Raw genomic sequence first — 23,212 nt, 5'->3', positions numbered from 1 at the left:
CACTAATAAAGAGAAGTTTCCCTTCCAGCTTTGTAAAATAAGCGTGTAAGAATAACCACAAAAATCATTTTCCTAAAATCTACTGAGCGACTAAAACATCCATTGAGTTATTTTGTCTAAATTATAATCTCAATTCAGTTACGTTCAAATATCAGCTGATGCAAAAAGAAAAGTTTTCTTCTCCAAATCCTAAGATATTAGCAGTGTGTACTCTTTGAATGATATAGTCAAAATTAGAAATAGCAAATTATAAGCCCTGCTGTATGTAATGAGAAACATATAAGGGGTGGGAGGGCACAGACAGAAAGAAAGAAGCATGAACTTTTAAAAACAGAGAAAAACACCACATGAAGGTGAGCTGAAAGTTCACATGGAAAGAAAAAAAAACCTTAGCCCTTGACTTACTCTTAACCTAACAAATAATTATATCTGAGTAGGTCCCTGACATTGACTTTCTCTGTTATTTCTCAAAGTCAGAAATTATACCCTGTCTCCCCTTGTTTTCTGCCTTTTCTGATCTGGTTTAGTTTAGGACTTTGAGGGAAGGAAGAGTAAGATTTGCTCTTCCATATTTATGTTTATGTTTTGGGCCTTATTCAAAATACCCTATATGCATTCTTGTCCTTCCTTTGACAAGCCACATGAGAATTTCTAAATTGGAAACAAAGTTTTTGCCTGGTGGGTTAGACCCACACACCAGCATTCTCATCTCTCATCCTGAGAGGAAACGTTCTAAATAATGACAAGCTTTGGTTACAAATCATTACAAACCAAACTTTGATTCTATCCATTTTAATTATGGCATGCAGGATACAACCAAGGGTTAGGTAGTAATTTATATCCTTTAACGCCTCAACTAATTTGGCAAAAATCTCAATCTTCTAGGACCAGCCAAGAGAAGCAAGATAGAAGAAATGTTTCCTGGAGACCACAGAAATTAGCTGTCTCAAGCCTAAACACTTTCTCTGAAGTAGTGGCATGAAGGTAATGTCAAATTCCAAATTTACTAGTTTAGAACTGCACGTAAGGTTACATGCTTGGTTGTCTAGTTTTCCCAAGATGATCAGAAGAATGTTGATCTTTTCAAAAGTGATACACTGAGATGGGATAGTTGACAATGAGTGAAGAGGCAGCAGAATCAACTAAGTCTAAGAACCTCTAGTATAGGGGAAATCACCTAACAAACTTCAATATGACTCTCGGACATTAACAACATTTTTCGGTCTCATAGAGTCTGTTCACAAAGGAATAAATGTATGCAATGTACTTTAGAGAAGTTTTAACCAAAAATTATTCAAATAAAACCTAAGGATTTGTTTATTACACTGTTTCACATGCAGAGAGTGGTCAATAAATTGTTACTATTATCATTATTTATTAGGCATGCATGACCCATCAGGAAAAAAAAATCAATTCATGTGGAACACCCTATTTCACGAAAGGTCATAAATGTAAAGCATTACTGTGTATTATAATTAAATTAAATGTCTGAAATAGAAGATCAGACCAAATCCTTATTTTAAAAGTTTAAAGAACTATCTTTTCAGCATTGAAAAATATTTAGTCTTGATTTTTTTTTTTTTTTTCATCAGAGTATTACTTTACAACTAGCAGGAGGGTAGTGCTCTGGGCAAGCTTGGGCCAAGAATGTGACAAGTGTGAGAATCTAGGTTACCTGCAGGGTTCAGTGTTATTGTAGCAGCAAGCAATGGCTGTTACGATGATATAGCTTCATTCCTCAATTCGTTTTAGCTCTGGGGGGCAAGGTTTAGGGGAGCATGTATCACTCAGCCCTGCTCAGCCACCTCCAAGTCTAGACTGGCTTGACTCCAAAGTTAAAAATGGAACTGAGGAGGAATTGAGAAGGAGATGCAACTTTGTTTTTTAGCCCTGAGAGTCTAGGGGACTCAAACAGAAGAAAGGGAGATCCAGACAAGGCCCAGCTAGGAGGACACTGGCTCCCTATTTCCTCCTATCTAGTTCAAGTCTAGAAAATACACTATCAGGCTTCAAGTTTAAATATTTCAAATCTCTTCGCCCCATTGCGAGTAGACATTCATTTTCAAAGTGTGTAACCTTAGTTTTTCCCATCAAATCATCTTTTCCTAATGACTAAGTATCATTCACAAAGGCCCCATCCTCATTTTGGATTCATCTTCATCGATCTGCAGTGGTTAGCTCTAAGTTTGCTGCTCTTTGCTTTCCCTGAATAGCCAGTAATGAGTGATCTTTCACAAACCATTAAATGTACTGAAAAAAGAACTAGTTAATGGAACTTTTTGCATAAAGTGAAAGAAATCTCTTTTCATTCCAATAATTTACCCCTCCAAATGTGGGCTTTGCAAGTCTATGCTTTGTATGTTGTCTTTCTTTAAAAATAGTGTAAGCATGTGACTGACACCACTCTTCATCAGGAAAAGGTACCTTAATCAAATCCCTAAGAAAAATGAGCTTAGGAAAGCTGAAATTTTCTTTATGGATGAAGACAATATTACTGTTTTAGTTATCTATAAAAGATATAAAATTTCCAGTTTAAAACTAAATGCCTATAATATTTTCTCTAAATGTGACAATTAAAACACTTCCTTTTGAATTCTAGTCTGTGAAATTCCTATATCTGTTTTAACTATAGAGATTTAACAGGTTAAGGGATTTGATTTTATCATTTTTGTAAAGAAAAATGTAAAAATCTTTATTCTCATAGGGGCAGAGCTACTCCTACCCTCACTTTAACATGGACCGGGTCCATCATGACCTGTCCACAGAGTGGCACAGCTGATTGAAACGCCACAGTATAATACAGTTTTATTTATTTATTATTCAGAAGATGTGAAACCAGGCAGGACCAGGATCTGCTTTTCCAGACTTATCTCCTATTGCTCCACCCTAAATGCTCCACAGTCTTACACACGGGGCTACTCCTGGATCTCAGAACGGGGCCAGCCTTTTCCCACCTTGGTGTCTTTGCTCGTGATGCTCTCTTCACCTTGCACGGTGGTCCTCCACCCGCACCCCCAACTTTATCCTATGGATCTGGTCCCCAGAAGCCATTCTTATTAACATGCCCACCCTCCTCTCAGCAACTGGGGTCCCTAAATCTATACATCTACAAAAACAAAAAAGGAGGGAAGATGGGTGAGAAAGAGTGCAGGAAAATTTCCTTTAGCATTTCCCAACTCTCATGTGGCAAATAACTATTATGCGAGGCAGAACTTTTTTTTTTTATCCATTTGCTGTATTTCCCCTGTGAGAACAAAGACTCCTTGAAGGCAAGTGCTATGTCTTATCCAATTTTACATCCCTCACAGAATACGGGACAGTGTTTGATATATAGTAGATGCTCATAATTCGTATATGTTTAAAGTGCATTGAATTCAAATAAATATTTCATATCTTTTCTACATGGGCAAAAACCTGATGAAGTCCCCAAACAGCAAGGAAGTGGGTAGGGAAATAGGGAACATTCCTCTTTGTAAGTCGACTCACTGATCCCTCTGTCAAGCCGACAAGTGACAATTAGGTAGTGGAAGGAAGTTTCTATGAGTTTACTCTGCATTTGGTCCAGAGAAACCAATGATCAAGCACTATAAATGAGTCTGCATTACGTTGGTAGTTCTAACTACACTGCCTCACTGGTCTCCGTGGCTCATTAAAACAACTTAAGGCTTCGTTCACAGCAGTTCTGTCCTGTATGCACAGAGCCACAGGAGGGCCGTAAAGCTGGGGCTGGTTACTAGCTGCATAGCCTCATGTGCTCCCCATCCCTGCCTTTGCCTCTCCTATCCCACATCCTATCACCATGCATTTACCTCCTATCCACCTGTCTAGGCCTGGCTGAGTCACCTGTCCACAAAACCTTCCTTGTTCCCTCCAGCTCTCCTCCCATTGCATTTGACGTGAACGATCCTGTAGTACTATCACTTTCACACGAGATGAGAGTTCACCTCTGTTCATACTTTATCTCCCTTACTTGACTATAAGCAAGTTGAGAGTACAAGAATTTCTGATGTATCTTTACATTCTTCATATTGTCTAGTACAGCAGGTGCCCAGTAAGTGTTTGGTCAATAGAAACTGTCATTTTCCGAAACTATCATTTCAATCAAGGTCATTCCTATAAAAACAATTGAATTCTTTGATTTATTGGCTCTTAATGATCAATAGGCATTTTGCAAGTTAGTGAAGACATGAAATGTAAACCACCTCTGGAAAGAAAGAGAGAGCCCAAAGAGAAGTAATTTGGAATTCTAGGCAGGACATTGAGGGAGGCGGGAAATACAAGAGAGTTTTACCAGTGCTACCCAGTACTGGGTACCTTCTCTTGTTGACACAAATTCAGACCAGGAGATCTCAAGATTTCTCTGCAGGCTGGAGTAGAATTGAAAGTATATATGTCCCTTTAGAGATCAGGATAGCTCTAGACCAATCTATAAGTCCTGGTCGGGAAAGGTCCTTTGGTCTGGACACTCATGGGCTTAAGTCACACTGGAGCTTGAGTGCCCAAGTCAGCTCCCTGATAAGACTGGTGTCCTCACGTACCCCAAGGCAGGGACACCCTAAGACCAATTTATTGAGAAGAAGCTGTAGTGGAAAGAAAGCAAATAAAGTCTCCTGGACTCAAGTATCAGTCTCTATCTAACTAACTAGTTATATGTGATCATGAGCAAATTATATAAGCAGAGTTACTTAGTCCCCCAGGACCTCAGTTTTCCTGTCTGTATGTAAAGTGGAAAAAAAAATAATACTTTATGTATATGCAGAGTTGTTGTGAAATCGAAATTAGATGATTTGCATTAAAAACACTCTTTATAAAAAGGTACTATACATATATAAAGTGCTATTGTCGTTATTAACATTATATACCTACTATTGTTTAATTATTCATCCCAGGGGATGAGGAAGAAGATATAACTAAGTTTCCCATGATCACATGGGGTTGATACCAATTTTCCAGTACGGTCCAATGGTAACCTACCATAACTGCTGCATTATATTCAATTAATATTCAACAGGTGTTCTGAATCACCAAAAGCAAAGATTTCCTGGTTCTCACAGCATCAGTGAAAAAACAGCTTATATCTAATTATAATTATACTAAATTCAGACTAGCAGGTAAAATTGTATATTTCATCAATTGGGATTAAATGAAGGTGCTGAGCTCCTGCTAGCATTACCACACATGCCTTGCAAGAGAGATCAAGACATCTGGGCTTGAGACCCAGATCTGTCACCAACAAGCTTGTGAAACTTGTTCCTTTCTGGGAACCTCAGTTTCCTCTTCTGGAAAATGAGAATGTTAACATATCTCTAACGTTTCAGCTATGACAGTCTATGAATTTTACTTATATGCACAAAGGCCTTTGATATGACTCATAAAAGTCACAGAGGGGGCTTCCCTGGTGGCGTAGTGGTTGAGAGTCCGCCTGCCGATGCAGGGGACACGGGTTCGCGCCCCGGTCCGGGAAGATCCCACGTGCCGTGGAGCGGCTAGGCCTGTGAGCCATGGCCACTGAGCCTGCGTGTCCGGAGCCTGTGCTCCACAACGGCAGAGGCCACAACAGTGAGAGGCCCGCGTACCACACACAAAAAAAAAAAGTCACAGAGGAATGCAACTCTTCAGTAGCCTTGCAGAGTTTACCCTCTATACAAGTGCATTTCTGCTGCAAAATTTGCTGTGGGCAATATGTAAATGCTAAGATCAGAGAGCCATAAACTGTAAATCCAGTGTCCAAAAGTTCAGCCTAAAGAGCAACTAAAATTAAGTCTTGCTGCATAATTAAAGGACACCTGCTTTATTTCAGGCCTGATCAATAAGAGGTGTTACACAGAGGAGCTCATTACTTGTACCAAACAAAAGCATGTTCGTTAAATAGCAAGGTCTTCGGTTTCCATTTAATTACTATCTTAAACCACTCTGTACAATCTTGTGATTATCCTGGCGTGTTTTGCTTCCAAGTTAAAACACTCAGTGTTCAGTAAATAATAATGCAAAAATGAAAAACTACTTTGAAATTGCCTTTAAGCTGAGCCACCTGTTTCCAAATCTAAGCAAGTTTTGCTTATGGTGGTGTCATGTAATTATCTTTCCAGAAGCATTAGCTTTATACTTAATTTAAACAATACTGTTATCTGCCCCTTTTCCATCTGATCACTTTTGATGGGACAATTAGACGCCTAAGGGCTTTTCTTCAAGAAACATATGTACATGTTTTTCCAAAGAGATGTGAGAGGACTCCTACGGTTGGATTGTTAAAATGGATAATAATAATCAAAGACTAGCTTTTCAACTAAGCCTTAAGACAAAAAGAAAAGACAGGGTAAGATAAAGGTAACTTATGAAATTGCATAAGACCAATCTCAAAAAGACCTAACTGAAGGGAAAATGGAAATTTTCACATTTTAAATGAAGCTCAGGATCAGAAATTCTTTTTTTATTCTTTTTTTTTTTTAAATCCCAGCACAATTGAGGCCCGAGTGATGCTCAAAACAAGGTAGAGGGACTCTGCCAAGTGTGTGCTCCCCTTTTCTCATCAATTTTAAAAGCAAAAATGCACTTAGGCCAACATCTGCCATGTGCATTCACAGTATTTAGGGCTCTCCCTCTTCCCCTCGTCTCCCACGCCTAACTGCTTCTCTTTCTACCATCGTTTTTACAACACATTCTTGAAAGTCTCCTTACTTGAAATACTCTCCTTCTGAGAGTATCGGTACCATTCTGAAAAGTTTATTTTAAAACTACTCTTAGATGAAAAGCCAAACGTTGTATAGCATGATACATAGGTGGTAGTTACCAGGTTTGTTTTGGACAAATAAGCAGGTATTCAGAACCTCCACAATTTTCCCAGCAAGTATGGCATCATGTGTGTAGATAACATTCAGTCTGTAACAGGCTCGCCAGCGTCCCTTCAACCCTTAAGATACTTCATGATAAGTTAATCTATCAAGAACGTCAAAGGACAGTTACACTCTACCAAGCAGAATATGATCCCATGGTCCTCTAAACAATGGAAATCCTCCTTTCTCGAGAGACAGAAATGCATGTAAGAGTTGCAAAGAATCGGAAATGGCTAAGGGGATGAGTGAATGATGGTGGTTCAAATGTATAACCTTTTAAAATGTAAATGAAATGTTTTTCCTAGAGCAGATATATATGAACATAATATTTCTATGTGTAAAAACACATACAAATATAAGTACTAGGTATAGTTCTAGTCATACTGGCTCTCGGGGGAAAAGTGCATACTCAGGTAACATGATGCTTCTTACTGGACCATAAGTTAACAGGATCAAAAGTCATCTGCCAATTTTAAGATGGAAAGAATTGCCATGTCAGGGGCTCAAACACTTGAGCATCTCGAAGGGGTAAAACCCTTCGAGCTTTCAAATCCTAAATACATCACTCTGGTCCAGTTAGAGACATCGTATTCTTTACCTCGTCCACCTGTGATAGACACTTGCACACGGCCCTTCAACGTCAGAAGTACCCACCTGGCATCTGTTCGGGTGTCCCACCGAGAGCTGGAGCAGACTGCTCATGCCTGGTCAACCTCACAGCTTAAAAATCAACAACAACTCTATTTAAATAAGCATTAAAAACAACTTGAGCCTAGAAAACATACTCAGTGCTAACTGCACTGGATAGCAGGAGCAAGTTTAGTTTTCATATTTGTAATTAACATCACATACAAGATGTTTACGTCACAGAAGTTCTGTGGCTTTCTTTGAATCTAAAGAACATCCTTTAATGTTACTTCAATTCTTATTCTTCAAAATTGTCATGTGAATCAATTAACAAGAAATAACAATAAATAAACTTTATATCCCAAACTGATTAGTTAGGTTATAAAAGAGCTGGGAAATTCATATAGAAATTGTAATTTATTGAATCTAGCTACTGGTTTCTAGAATCTGATGCAGTTTCACTGGGCCTAGCAATGCTAAAGGTTATTCTTAAATGGCCATCTGTTATTATCTTTGCTCCCTGAAAAGCTGGGTCATTGATTGCTTAAAGAGCTTTCATTGACTCTTCCAAAGTTCAAAATACCACATTTCCGTAGCTTGTCATAAAATAGAGAGAAATGCAATAAAAAAAATAAAATCATATTTATGATTAAAAATGGTTATGTTACATATAGCTGACTTCTAAGAAATGTCAATGAAAAAACAAACATTTCAGCTTCTGACAGGATAAGAAAATATGTTTTATGGTGTTATTTTATTAACTACATGACATTATTTAAAAATTAAATCATTTAATAAATGTTACAAGTTAGTATTATATTTAATGTACTTATTCACTAATATGATGATTTAGTTATGAATTTTTAATTATTTGTCTTTCATGAGCCATTGCTAATCATTACAGTTCATCTAGTCATTTGGTAATTTTTTGTTTTCTTTAAAAGTGCAATATAAAAAAAGACCTTTAGAAAACAAGTATATATGGTCTTTTTTTAGTTGGCAATGATGTTTGTTTTTATTTATAAATTATCTGGTGAAGTTGGGCAGAAATTCAACTTATCAGCCTGTTTTTTCTATTTTGAAAACACCATTATTATTGGTTTTCTAGGAGCTTGTTGGCTGGCTTTGTCATTCATGAAAAAAAAATGCATTCCAAAGTTCCACTCTACCCTCTTAGTTGCCATGGGTCTTGACAAAGTCTCATCCAGGAAGCTCTTAGGTTATAATGGTGGTAGTGGAAACTTTCATATTCTAGGACTTAGGAGCAAACGCTTCTCCTGCGTCTCATGCCATGCATCAACGGACTTAACTGCCTTCTACATTTCAAAACCATCTGCTGCTGGATCGGGGATTTGTTTCACCAGCAACTGGGAAAAGCCACCCAGGGCATTGAAACATCTGAGGGGATCCTCTAGGGAATATGAAGGCCAATGCAGCTGAAGGAGCTCAGTTTGCTAAATACACTACTATCTGTGAACATTCAACAAGACATGTCAGCCTCAGAAAGACATCAAACAGATTTAAGGGAAGGATGGAAGAAGATACTCAACGGATTTTGGAGGTTAGGGTCTCAGGGAGGGAGAGCGCCCTCTTGGACTCCGCGGGCCCTTTCACGCTGTCTCTGAGGGAACGCACACTCTTCTGGCGGTTCCTTGCAAAACGAGCCCTCTTGATCTTCCACAATGCTGCATCACTGAGATTAGCGACATTGGTCCTCACAGCAGTGATAGCTTTGCAAAAGGAATTAGAGGTGATCATTTTCCTTAACTTGCTATGTTATACAAGTAGTTTGAAACAATCCATCTGTGTATATTTTCAATATTAAAAGTCATCTTCCATGGATACATTTCTCATTCATCTATCTCCCTCTATAAGCCTTATATTAAAAAATCATGGCTATTACCTATTTTGACTATCATTTATCATTTTTCTGTTTAGACCATAAGATTAAAGTATCTAATTTTGTTATCACGGGATAAATAGTTGAGTGACCAAAGTCTTTCCTCCATCTGTTTAGAGCTCCAGGTAACTGATTACTAAGCATGGAAGAGTAAATTTACAAAGTGCAAATATATCTCACAAAATTGCTCACGGACATTACAAACATGATGGTTGAATAATATTTAAGGAACACAGAGTCACAAATAGTTCTCATCGGTCCTCAAATAAATGAGATTTTTTTTTTCATTTTTTTTTTTTTTGGCCACGCGACATGGCATGTGGGATCTTAGTTCCCCGACCGGGGATTGAACCCATGCCCCCTGCATTGGAAGCGTGGAATCTTAACCACTGGACCGCCAGGGAAGTGCCTAAATGAGAAAAATTTTGATGTTGGAATGCCAGAAAATAGTTAACCTGCAGATTACCTCAGTAGATATTCAATAAACATTTGATGAACTGAGTACATGAAGTCAAGGTATCCTCCATAATGGGAAATTAAACTACATGCGGAGTATCTTCTGTTTATCCAGCAAGCACCAGAATAGGAACTGTGACTGTTTAAAGCAAGTTCTTTGTTTTGCTTACTTGTAGGAAAAGGAAATTCTTTGTTACAATCCAAATGTAGCTGAGCTTCCAAAGAAAGCGTTTCAAATCTGTTGACAAAGAACTCCCAACTCAAAGCAGGAATATCTTGCTTAAGAAAATGCAAGAGTAAAAGCTTGCTCAATATTGTGGGTCGATCTTTAACCACAGTATCAAACTGGAAGTCAAGACAAAGACACAGACCCTGGGGAAAAGGTTAAAAAAAAAAAAAAAGGCAAGTCAGATGTAAATACACCAAGCAAAGTCAGTGAAACAAGGCAGCCTCCTCAATCCATGCTTACAATGAAGAATGATTCAACTGAAATCTTCTTTGATTGCATTTTTGGTAGGGAAAAAAAAAAAACGCAGAAGAGGAGCTTCTCCTAACTGTTGAATATCTCTTGAATTTTGACTCAGAAATCTGAGCTAAATGTATATTACTGATTCTTCTGATGCATCGAATAATAACCACTTAATCCAAATACCCTCAGACCAGTGTTTCTTTCTTTAATGTCTGTAGTTTCTATTAAGAGAAGCGTACTTCCAAAACTACATTTTAGAATACACAAGAATATGGTCTTTAAATTCCCTTTCAATGCTAAATTCCATGATTCTACAAGAAAGGAAAGTCATCTTGTCTTCTTGGAATGTGAGTGGAACATAGAATCTTAAATCCAAGTTGGAATGGACTGAGCATCTATTTCTCTAGTATGTGAGTCTACCGTTTCCCTTTTTTTAACTGAATGAAATTTTAAAACTAATTCATCCAATTATGCTATTAATTCATTCAACTCTCATCTAATGAGTGCCTCCTATGTTCCAAGCCCTGAGCGGGGGTTAGACATACAACTACCTTGTCTTATTAAGACCAACACAGAAGGACTATCCAGAAGACAACTGGGAATTTTTACATGGGGAGGTATGGGTCCACAAGCAGCAGAGCTCTACAATTTTTCAGATTCTGCATAGTTTGCCCTTTCTTCTTAGTCTTTTTTACAAGAGAAGCTCTCACACTGGTTTGAGAGACCTTGTGTACACACACACATACACACACACACACACACACACACACACACACAATTAAGAACATGGACATTATTATGAGTCAGACCTGAGTTTGTGCTGCCACTTATTAGCCGCGTGACTCTGAAAAAGTTACTTAAACTTTCTAACCCTCAACTTCTCTATCTGTAAAATGGGAACACACACAATATTATTGTGAGGATTAAATGAAGTAATGCATGATGGGACACTTCTCATACATTGCCCCGGAAACACAATACCTGTTTGACAAATGTTAGTTCTTGCCATTATTATTACTTTTAATAATAACAATATAATAATAAATCAGGTGCCAATGTGGAAAAACAGTAGATCAGGACTTTAGAGGTTCTAGTCTTGGTTCTCCCATGAATTCACTCTGTGTTCTTTGAAAAGTCACATTATCTCTCTGAGACTTGGTTTTTTCAAGTATAAAATAAAGGTGCCAAATAAGGTAAATAAACAACTCTCTCCAGGTCTCATATTTCATGTCTCTTTGATTTTACTTTGTGGTATTTCATTTCAGTAGTATATTTGCCATCTCTTGTTTTGCTTTGGTTTATATTATAATTCATCTGATTTCTCTTTGCATCTAGACTCAGTGACAAGGGCTTCTGCCCCAGGAGCCAGCTGAATGGTATAAAATAACCAACCTAGTTTAAAAATCTGCCACACACACAAAATTATACAATAATTACATCTGTCAGAAGCGATGGCAGCATAGGGACAAAGACTGGAAAGAAAGAATCAACAAATAAAAACAATACAGTGTGGTTCTGGGATGCTTTTCTCGATGTAAAAACTTCCACTGTTACCATCATCATCAGTATTCTATGTGTTTATGTGACAAATAATTCAATGAATTAGTAGAGTAGAGCAGAGCACCATCCGCAGAGCAGATAATGCACATCTGAGGGACGTCACCTGCAAGGCTGGCCTCTTTATGGTGTCAAGCAGGAGACCAGCCCTCGTAGCCACAGCTGGGTTGACGTCCTCCACAGCCGTCAGAAAGCAGCAGAAGGCGTGTGCCAGGGAGTACTTCAGCAGGTGGTTTTTGGTCACTGAATGAATATCCAGAAATCTACAAATTACAGCCACTTTTTCCACTGCAATGTCAAAGGCAGAGAACAAAAAAAATTGACATTTATTTAGACGGTCTGAGAAATGAGCCCACAGAGAAAAAGCTAACTCTGGGCCCCCCTACACTGATGTTAAATACCAAAAGGAAATTCTAATGCCACCTTTTTTTTTTTTAATTAATTTATTTACTTATTTTTATTTTTGGCTGTGTTGGGTCTTCGTTTCTGTGCGAGGGCTTTCTCTAGTTGCGGCGAGCGGGGGCCACTCTTCATCGCGGTGCGTGGGCCTCTCACCGTCGCGGCCTCTCTTGTTGCGGAGCACAGGCTCCAGACGCGCAGGCTCAGTAGTTGTGGCTCACGGGCCCAGTTGCTCCGTGGCATGTGGGATCTTCCCAGACCAGGGCTCAAACCCGTGTCCCCTGCACTGGCAGGCAGATTCTCAACCACTGCGCCACCAGGGAAGCCCTAATGCCACCTTCTTTAGTGTTCCATTTTATCTGTGCAGCAGAGACCGTTTCTACGCAGTGTAGTATTTTTATGGCAGGCAGCCTTGATTTAGTTCTGGGTTTTCTTTTCTTTTCTTTTTAATGGTCTTTACCTTTGTTTAACTTTCAGCCACATTTCAAACTTTTCAAAATGCCTCCATGCTCATACCTTTGTCCATTCTATAGAGGTTCTGCAGACCACACAGGGATGTGGGACGTGCCCACCAGGGCTGGCTCTAAGTCCTTAATATGTCATGAAGTGATATGACAACCAGTCTTCCTGGGGCTATAGAAGCCACATATTTCTTCCATGAAACAGATGCACCATTATTCTGCACATCTATATTAAATTATTCCAGCCACTCTTCAAACATAGCTTTATAAAAAGTTATAATGAATAGTGAAGCATTATAGTTCCATGCAAAGACATTTCAGGACTTTACTTGAGCTGTTTCAGCAGCCTAGATAGAATATTCTTTCTATTCTTTTCTGCTTATTGACATTCTACCATCCTTAAAGAGTCTGCTGCTGAAATTCTACTGTTCTGTAAAGTCACTCTGACTTCCCAGAGTGGCCTTTCCATCCCACGAACTCCTGCAAAAATACTATTCATTTACCTATGGCATTTGTGTGTTCATATATAGCTATATGACATATCTTCTGTTGTCTGAATTATATCTATACCGTTATCTTCTGTTGCCTTGAATTATATTTATACTGTTATAGTTTCTTAACCTCTTACATGTTTATATTTGATCTCATCAATTAAATTAGGAGCTTCTTGAGGGCAAGAATCTGCTCTTACACTCTTTGTATTGCTCCCATGATAACTAGTACATACAGTATTTATTCAATAAATTCACTGATTCACTTATTTTTAATTAACCATAATGGAAAAGAATATGAAAAATATGTATAGGGTTTCCCTGGTGGTGCAGTGGTTGACAGTCCACCTGCCGATGCAGGGGACACGGGTTCGTGCCCCAGTCCGGGAAGATCCCACGTGCCGCAAAGCAGCTGGGCCCGTGAGCCATGGCCGCTAAGCCTGCGCATCCGGAGCCTGTGCTCTGCAATGGGAGAGGCCACAACAGGGAGAGGCCTGCGTACTGCAAAAAACAAAACAAAACAAAAAAAAAACTTCCCTCTTAGAACTGCTTTTGCTGCATCCCATAGATTTTGGGTCGTCGTGTTTTCATTGTAATTTGTTTCTAGGTATTTTTTGATTTCCTCTTTGATTTCTTCAGTGATCTCTTGGTTATTAAGTAGTGTATTGTTTAGCCTCCATGTGTTTGTATTTTTTACAGATTTTTTTCAGTAATTGATATCTAGTCTCATAGCATTGTGGTCAAAAAAGATACTTGATGTGATTTCAGTTTTCTTAAATTTACCAAGGCTTGATTTGTGACCCAAGATATGATCTATCCTGGAGAATGTTCCATGAGTACTTGAGAAGAAAGTGTATTCTGTTGTTTTTGGATGGATGTCCTATAAATATCAATTAAGTCCACCTTGTTTAATGTATCATTTAAAGCTTGTGTTTCCTTATTTAGTTTCATCTTGGATGATCTGTCCACTGGTGAAAATGGGGTGTTAAAGTCCCCTACTATGATTGTGTTACTGTCAATTTCCCCTTTTATGGCTGTTAGCATTTGCCTTATGTATTGAGACGCTCCTATGTTGGGTGCATAAATATTTACAATTGTTATATCTTCTTCTTGGATTGATCCCTTGATCATTACGTAGTGTCTTTCTTTGTCTCTTGTAATTGTCTTTATTTTAAAGTCTATTTTGCCTGATATGAGAATTGCTACTCCAGCTTTCTTTTGATTTGCATTTGCATGGAATATCTTTTTCCATCCCCTCACTTTCAGTCTGTATGTGTCCCTAGGTCTGAAGTGGGTCTCTTGCAGACAGCATATATACAGCTCTTGTTTTTGTATCCATTCAGCCAGTCTATGTCTTTTGGTTGGAGCATTTAATCCATTTACATTTAAGGTAGTTTTCGATATGTATGTTCTTATTACCATTTTCTTAATCGTTTTGGGTTTGTTATTGTAGGTCTTTTCCTTCTCTTGTGTTTCATGCCCAGAGAAGTTCCTTTAGCATTTGCTGTAAAGCTGGTTTGGTGGTGCTGTATTCTCTTAGCTTTTGCTTGTCTGTAAAGCTTTTAAGTTCTCTGTCGAATCTGAATGAGATCCTTGCTGGGTAGAGTAATCTTGGTTGTAGGTTTTTCCCTTTCATTAGTTTAAATATGTCCTGCCAGTCCCTTCTGGCTTGCAGAGTTTCTGCTAAAAGATCAGCTGTTAACATTATGGGGATTCCTTGTATGTTACTTGTTGCTTTTCCCTTGCTGCTTTTAATATTTTTTCTTTGTATTTAATTTTTGATAGTTTGATTAATATGTGTCTTGGCGTGTTTCTCCTTGGATTTATCCTGTATGGGACTCTCTGCGCTTCCTGGACTTCATTAACTATTCCTTTCCCATATTAGGGAAGTTTTCAACTATAATCTCTTCAAATATTTTCTCCATCCCTTTCTTTTTCTCTTCTTCTTCTGGGACCCCTATATAATTCGAATGTTGGTGTGTTTAAAGTTGTCCCAGAGGTCTCTAAGACTGTCCTCAATTCTTTTCATTCTTTTTTCTTTATTCTGCTCTGTAGTAGTTATTTCCACTATTTTATCTTCCAGGTCACTTATCCGTTCTTCTGTCTCAGTTATTCTGCAATTGATTCCTTCTAGAGAGTTTTTAATGTCATTTATTGTGTTGTTCATCATTGTTTGGGAGGTGGCATTTAAACGGAACCTTGAATAGAAGAGGATTTCAGATGGAGAGCACAGAATGGCCAACACATGGATGAAGGGAAGCAGGAAGCAATGGAGAAATAGCAATGGTATATGTAGAAAGAAGAGTGGGAAATGAGGCTGCAAACACTTGCAGTTAGACCATGGAAAACTTTGAACGCCAGTTTAAGGAGTCTGAACTTTATTCTCTGGGCACCGAAAACCCATTAAAAATTTTTGAGTAGAAAAGCAACATAATCGGAGCTGTGATTCAGAAGATTAATTTGGCAATAATCTAATCCTTAAATTGTAATGAAAGAGCATAGTTAAATATTTACCTGCCTTATTTGTATTCAAATGCCTATAAAATGTGGCCAATACTATGTAGACTTTTGCTAGAAGGTTTTACTCTAATTTCATACAACATTATGTGCTATCACATAAATAAACCAGCCCCTGGGATTCATGGGGCATTAAAAGCAGGAACTCTTTGAAGTGGTCAGTTATTAGGGAACTGAACTCAAAGTAGAGTAGTTAACTCACCTGATGGAAGTTCCATTTCTCTGCTAAATTTTTGAGACACTAAAATATATGAAACCATTCTGATAAGGCACAGGTTGGTATGCCAACCCTGCTTGCTGCCCCCTGAGAACGGGAGTACCAGCAGATTAGGGTGACAGTGAGACCAGCAGATGCAAGACTAAGAGAGCACATCCCAATTCCTTCCTTACCATGTTCCTCTGGGAACTTGCCATTCTAAGCAGTAGGAATTATACCCATCACTTCACCAGATTTGGTCACTGATGCTCCAATGGCAAGAGTACAACAGCAGAGTTTCTCAAACTTCACTGAATTACCTGGAGAACTTGTTAGAAAATATAGACTTCTGGTCTCACCTCCTGAGATTCTGATTCAGTAGGTCTAGGATGAGGCCCCCAAATATGCATTTTTACCAAACATTCCCAGGTACTCAAATGCAAGTAACCTATTAGGTGACTACATAATTTATTATTCAAGCCAGGACCCATTTGAGAGTAAACAAGGGTGCAATTAATAAATACACCTGGACAACAGGCATAAACTAGGACTATCCCAGACAAAACTAGACATGGTCAACCTACCTAAGGACCACTCTGAAAAATTCTATTATCAAGGGCTCAACTAAGTAGAGCCATCAAAGAACACTAGCAAGCAGGACAATGCATTCTAAAAAGAAGGGAGGGGAAGGGAGGGCCAAAAAGAGATGTCATGACTAGACATCTGGTTTACCTTGTGACCCAGAGAGAATTTTTAAGCTAATACAGAGGTACCTGCTTCAAACCTCATCTTCCAGTCTTTGCTGTTGAAATTGCCATTAATGATTGTCCAAAAGATGTCAGCACCATGAGGAAGTGACAAAGCGTGAAGAAGGAGAGGAACTGCCAATGAAGATAGCTGGGAGAATTCAGATTTGACGACTCTCCACAGGCTGGGGAATCAAGAGGAAGCAAAGTGGTTACAGTTATGACAATCTTTCTAGGAAAAGAATCTTATTATCTTAGTTTGTGGGAAGTATAGTTAACAGAGGGCTGGTAGGGATGCTTTTGGTGAAATTCCACTCATTCACAAGAGTATAACCCTTGGAAAACCGTTCCTATGCTCTTTTCCTATGTTAATTTTTTTAAAGAAATTACTTTTATGTAATAACATAGGAGAACACTACCAGTTAACAGTGCATTTTTAACATAAAAGTTAAAAATTGTATATTATAAATGAAGGTACATAATTGAACAATGACTGTTAAATAATAACTGATATCAGTTATGTTAAGATGATGGGGTGATAAGTGATTTTTTTAATTTTTCCTCTTATTCTAGCAAAGAACAACTCTTTCTCTATTAAGAACAGCCTCTCCACCAACTGGCAGGGCTGTCAATCAAGTTCCCCCACCTTCTCTATCCTAATAATGAACACAAAACCCAGGGTGATCAATGTCATGAAGAGTGATTAGTCCAGGGGTGGGCACGTGACCCAAGCATGAGAGTGCTAGCATCCTTTTTCCAGGTTTTGATATGCACTCTGAAATCTCAAGAATGAAGTGTAATGTCAATCTAGGGCTGCTAGCAACCCTCTCTCTTTCCCACCTCACAGGAACAGCCTGAGGAGAAGAAGCCAGCACAGAGAGAACTAGGCTAAGTGATGGGGAGGGAGAAAGGGGCGGGGAAAGAGAGAGAGAAAAAAACAGAAGAGAGAGGTATCCCTGGTAACATCTTATGAGTACCTGCCATTCTTAAAACCAGACTACTACTGGTCAAAAACATACCTTAGCAAGTTTAAGCTAAGTCCCTATCATTGCATGCCAGAATAGTGCTGACTATATATTTCTAGTAATAATGTTTTCAAAATTTTTATTCAATTATTTAAAGTATGCCTTTTATTTCTTTTTGTTTTGTTTTCTATTTGGCTCCAGAGTTAATATCAGAATCAAAACTATGTTTGACTTTAAAAACTTATAATGCAGCACTAAGAGAAAGAAGAAGTGACACATTATCTCCGTTTTACAGAGAACATATTGAGGTACATGTCACTAGAGAGCCTTGTTTTTGAGAAGACGTACTAAAGCTATGGAATGAAAAGGAGTAACTTTCAAACACTGTGTGCTTCATCTTAATAGTAGAAATCAGACAAATATAGATCTAATCCCAACCCTGCCATTAATTGGCTGTGTAACCAAGCATAAATTTCTTAACTTCTCTGAACTTTTGTTTCCTCCCAATGCTGGTTGTATTAAATGAAATGATATGTAGTACTTATCACATAGTAGGTACTCAAAAAGCTTGAGCTACTGTTATTGTGTGATGAAGGATGATGATGCTTCCAGAGCACAAAAGTAGGTCTTATATAAGAAGAATGTCCAAACAATTGCCCTCATGGAGCCTGCAACTTAGTTGAAGGAGGCAAAGCATATATATATATATATATATATATATACACACACATACATACAGCACTAGTAGAAAACCGTCTCAGTGACAAAAAATTCCGGATTTGGCCAGTAACATATAGCTCTCCCAGTTCTCTAAGGCAGTCTTGTTTGAAAAATGGAAGAGTGTCCCTTCCCCAAATCCCTACATTGTCCACCATGGCTTTTGTGTCAGGGTGGTACTTTGGGGGAAAAACCTGGGATACAAAGCCCAAAGGCTGAGGCAGAGATCCCACGGCATCAGCAATCCAAATGGCCTGGGTTCATATTTGGTAGAGATCGCTTTAATAACAACAAAAGTCAGCCCACCTAGAGTACACAATATTCTTAAGCCATCTAACAACTGAAAGGCATAAAATAATCCTTCTTTTGCCTTTTCTACTTCTAAAGTACCTAGCAAAGACAATTACTATTCTTCATATTGACATACTCAAAAATTAGACTACATAAAAGAAAGAAAAGTAGTTCCCATAGGTAATTAGCCTGTGCTAGCTGAGAGAAATAACCCAATGAGTTGGTAAGTCTTATTCTAAAATTGATTTTCACAGATAAAAGCCTAAAATATGAACAAACAAAAAACTACTAGAAAGACATACCTTGCAATCAACATATGATCCTGAATATAGGCTAAAAACTGAGGATGATCTTTTTTAGCGCTGTATAAACACTCTCCGTGTAGACAGAGGATCTTCAGGCAATTGAGCATATTAAAAAGAATGTCTGGCTCTTCAAACTTGGCCATTTCCTATGCAAAGAACCACAAGTTTACTGAGTTATCTAAAACGGCAATGCTACTAAATATAATATTCAAATATTTCAAATAATATACCTGGAAAATGGTGTATATTAGTCTCAGCGTTACTGGAAGCTGCTGGTAGCAAAACTTTCTTTCAGTATCATTCTTTATTGCTGGGAAGAAATAATTACACAAAGGTTGGCATAACTCCTTCCCCTCACCGTTCATGAATTGATCAAGACCATAAAACAAAGAGGAGTAAACACAGAAATAGAATATATTAAAAAGTGTTCATGTAATGGGTTTATCTGTTCTCCAAGGTAGCATGTATCCTTTCCACGATGCAAGTGCAGGAAACCTTCTAGATTTAGGATCCTCAGCTTCCACCTTCCACTGTGTATTCAGATGTCTTTGATTCCCTGAGGCAACCCCAGCCCAGCCTATGCTCCTGTGGACAGCTATTTCTGCTGATACCTGGAAGGGGCTTAGGGCCTGCCGAGGTTTGCCCTTCTAACTGAAAGGGAGATAAGCAGGTATTAAAGAGAGATATGCAACTTATATTAGCACCTAAGGAGGGATTTACCCCAGGACTCAAGTGTGCACTCTTCACACGTGCACAGGACCCCCATGTGCAAAGAGGGAGGCTTTTAAAGAAGTCAAGCATATTCAGGTCACAGCTACTCATGGTTTTATCCTCCTGTGAGGAGCTCTAAAAAGACCTTTGGGACTTCCCCCGTGACAAAGTGGTTAAGAATCCACCTGCCGATGCAGGGGACACAGGTTTGATCCCTGGACCGGGAAGATCTCACATGCCGCGGAGCAGCTGAGCCCGTGAGCCACCACTACTGAGCTTACGTGCCACAACTACTGAGCCCACGTGCTGCAACTACTGAAGCCCAAGCACCTAGAGCCCGTGCTCCACAGCAAGAGAAGCCACCGCAATGAGAAGCCCGTGCATCACAACGAAGCGTAGCCCCTGCTCGCCGCAACTAGAGAAAGCCCGTGCGCAGCAACAAAGACCCAACGCAGCCAAAAATAGATAAATAAATAAATAGATAAATAAATTTATTTATTTATTTAAAATAAGTAAATAAATAAATAAAAAGACCTTTGCCTCTATAGTGGGTAGTGGTGGTATATTTTACATGAGGCATGCTAGAGAAAAGAATTCAAAAGTTAACCAGATATAGAAACTAACGTAAAATGTTTTCAAATCACCATTCTAAGTTTTGGCCATTCCTAGGATCATAGACAGTGAGAGTCAAACCCTCTTGGTGTATATACTAGTTTATTGGGGATCTTCCACCCCAATGTATTTTAAATACTTGTTATCAGCACTAAACTCCATTCGGTCTAGCATGAAAGAAACTTTTAACATTTTTAGTGGAGGACATCTCTGACTGCTATAAGGAATAGGCACCAGGCCACAAAATGCAGAAACAGGAAATACTCTAGAATGAGAGAGGGAAACCGCTGAACACGCGTCAGTAGAGCACCCATCTGTTCTCTGACAGAGGAGCTCAAGACCAACACCTGGAGACCCACAGAGCAGAAGCAGGGTCAGCATGCGTAGCAGCCAGGATGGCCGGGCTTGGAAGAAAATTCCTCTTCCCTGAGGACACAAGTGATAACTGTGTCCTGTAAGACAGCAGAAAGTAAAAGAAGGAAAACAGACCAGAGGCTGTGACCAGAGCCTGAAGTAGTGTTTGGGGGAGATGAATAGAGCAAGGGTTTAAATAAGTGGAGTTTACAACAATTAAGCAAAGGAAAGAGTAATTTATAAAAACAAATTGCTTCATTTTAACCATTGTTCAAATAAAATGTTACATATAAATTAAAATGGTAGTGAACTGATTTGTGTGCTATGTCAGGTTTAAAAATATATATTTACATCTAAAGAGTACAGGTTATTGGATCATAAGTGAAATCGTTGCTTCCCTTAGGCATCAATGCCTGATAGAAACATGGCCCTGGGATCTAGTCTCAACCCTGCCACTAACTAGTTGTACAATATTTGGGTTTCCAATTCCCAGTCCCCCGCCCCCAAATATGCCCAGAATCAGGGGTGAGCAGGTGGAACTCATTTCATTTTGTGTTTCAGCTCCTCAGATGACCCTGATGCTCTATTACAGTTTTGAAATCATGTTAAGCATAAAGCATAAATCAGGGCTTCCCTGGTGGCGCAGTGGTTGAGAGTCCGCCTGCCAATGCAGGGGACACGGGTTCGTGCCCTAGTCCAGGAAGATCCCACATGCCACAGAGCGGCTAGGCCCATGAGCCATGGCCGCTGAGCCTGTGCGTCCGGAGCCTGTGCTCCACAACGGGAGAGGCCACAACAGTGAGAGGCCTGCGTACCGCAAAAAAAAAAAAAAAAGCATAAATCAGGAATGAATAACTTGTGCTATATGACCATGGGCAAGTTGCTTAACCCATCTTGGATGTACTTTCCTCATCTACAAAGTGAGAAGGCTGACCTAGATCCGCAGGTTTCAAATTCCTTGCTATGGAATCCTTTGTTGAAAGAAAATCTTACTTAGAACTCCAACATAGGAAATAGCGCAAGTCAAAACACTCTGGTTGAAGCAGGGTGGGGAGCCTGGGTCTTTATCATTTGCCCACATGTTCTCACCAATTGCCACCCCAATTAAGGAAGGTCAAAAGGAAACAACACAGAGATTTACAACTCCAAGTACACACTCAAAACCAATGAAGTAGGTTATCTCAGGTGTTCCCTCATCTAAGTTTCAATGGTTCTAAATAGTGTGAGGCAACATATACATCCTCAACTGACTAGTTACACAATCATGCTGAAGCAGTTAGTTTCAACCAAGCATTTTGTACTAATGATGTAGTTATCTTGGTCTGATAAGACACCCCGTGACTTGCAATGAGCCCCACAAAACAGTCACTTAATAATGTTTGCTGTCCACTGAAGAAATGATGGAAAGCTTCCCAAACTTTGGTTCTGGGGAGTAGGCTCCCCAGGGGTCAGGTATTCTAACAATTCAGGATAGTGGAAGCAAGAAGATAAAAATTCCGAGAGTGTCACAGTGCAGATCCAGAAACCAGGCTTTCTCAGAGGCACGTGGAGTCCCATCCTAAATTCCTGAAACTCCTTCAGAGTTTGAGGAGCTGGAGATGATTCCAGGCCTGCCTGCCACCTTGCTGGTCCCAATTCACCTACATAGAGCCTTTAAGCAAAGTAGAAAGAGGTCACCTCTCTTCCCAGCTCTCAGCAGAGCCAACTAGCCTTAGAGTACGACTTGTACAGCTATTCACGGTGAGGCCATCCAGGATTACAGCCAAGCCCCTGGGGCTCAGAAGCTGCACGAGCTCAACTTTGGTCACCACTATCCAAAAACACTGTGCTTTGGCCAAATGCCCTGAGTGGCTTTCAAGAGTGTTGGCAGCCTCCACTTGGGCCCTTCAGCCTTGATTCACAGCTACTTCTCCACAGAGAACGTGATTCACTATATGTAGAGGTGATGCTTTCACGGACAGGGTAGGTTTTTATCGATAGCAAGAAATATGCTCAGTGACCTCTCTTCTGTGAGAAGCACAAGCTGGATCTGTTCACTTCATAATCCTGAGAGAAATGGTTCATGTGCACAAGTCTGTACTGAGGAACCCGAGTCTGAGCTTGCCCAAGCCGATGGTGACCTAAGAAATCTGGGCTCTGAGCGTTAGACCTGTGCAAACTGGGATGTGCACACCTCTCTCCCCATCAGCCAGAGTCCACCTACCAGCACGTTCCATGGGCTCGGTGCGATTGCCTGGGTTCTCCTCATGCTTAGTTGCTGGGTTCTCCTCGTCCTCACCTTCCGGGCCTATAATAAACTCTGGTCTGGAAGAAAGGAGGCTATCCTCAAGGCTGTCTGTGGGCTCCTGAAACAAATACGACAAGCAGCCAGATGAGCAGCCCTTTGGGGATGTAAAGAACGGTTCCACTTAGTTCCACAAAGATGGATGAGCGCCTGCTGTGTCCCAGGCCCTGTGCTGACCCCAGAGGGCAAACACATGTGCCCCCATAGAGACTTGAGTTTATTGCCACAATGGTTAAAGGAAATTTGGATCAGCTGTTTTCTGAAATATTTTCATTCCCTTAAAATAAATATGGAAAAAATCTCAAAAACATTGTTAAATCT

At 39.5% G+C, this 23,212-nt stretch overlaps 1 protein-coding gene across 9 annotated transcripts in view; it reads right to left on the bottom strand.

Annotated features, from left to right (window-relative positions):
- Positions 1-23,212, bottom strand: part of UNC79 (unc-79 homolog, NALCN channel complex subunit) — a 249,702-nt gene that overhangs the window by 83,265 nt on the left and 143,225 nt on the right. For 5 of the 9 annotated variants that reach the window (XM_049706558.1, XM_049706562.1, XM_049706557.1 and 2 more), the window contains 8 exons: positions 22,811-22,952; positions 19,161-19,240; positions 18,928-19,076; positions 16,680-16,837; positions 11,949-12,130; positions 9,987-10,188; positions 9,011-9,190; positions 7,488-7,553 (listed from right to left, as the gene is read on the bottom strand). In XM_049706558.1, coding sequence (XP_049562515.1) covers positions 7,488-7,553; positions 9,011-9,190; positions 9,987-10,188; positions 11,949-12,130; positions 16,680-16,837; positions 18,928-19,076; positions 19,161-19,240; positions 22,811-22,952 — 1,159 coding nt within the window. The remainder of the gene's footprint in view (positions 1-7,487; positions 7,554-9,010; positions 9,191-9,986; positions 10,189-11,948; positions 12,131-16,679; positions 16,838-18,927; positions 19,077-19,160; positions 19,241-22,810; positions 22,953-23,212) is intronic. The other 4 variants (XM_049706559.1, XM_049706563.1, XM_049706564.1 and 1 more) reach the window with 1 other exon arrangement.

The sequence above is a fragment of the Orcinus orca genome, chromosome 2 (assembly GCF_937001465.1).
Source record: "Orcinus orca chromosome 2, mOrcOrc1.1, whole genome shotgun sequence".
NCBI lineage: Eukaryota > Metazoa > Chordata > Mammalia > Artiodactyla > Delphinidae > Orcinus > Orcinus orca.
Note: the sequence above shows the minus strand (reverse complement) of the source record. Positions and strands in the feature narration are given on the sequence as shown.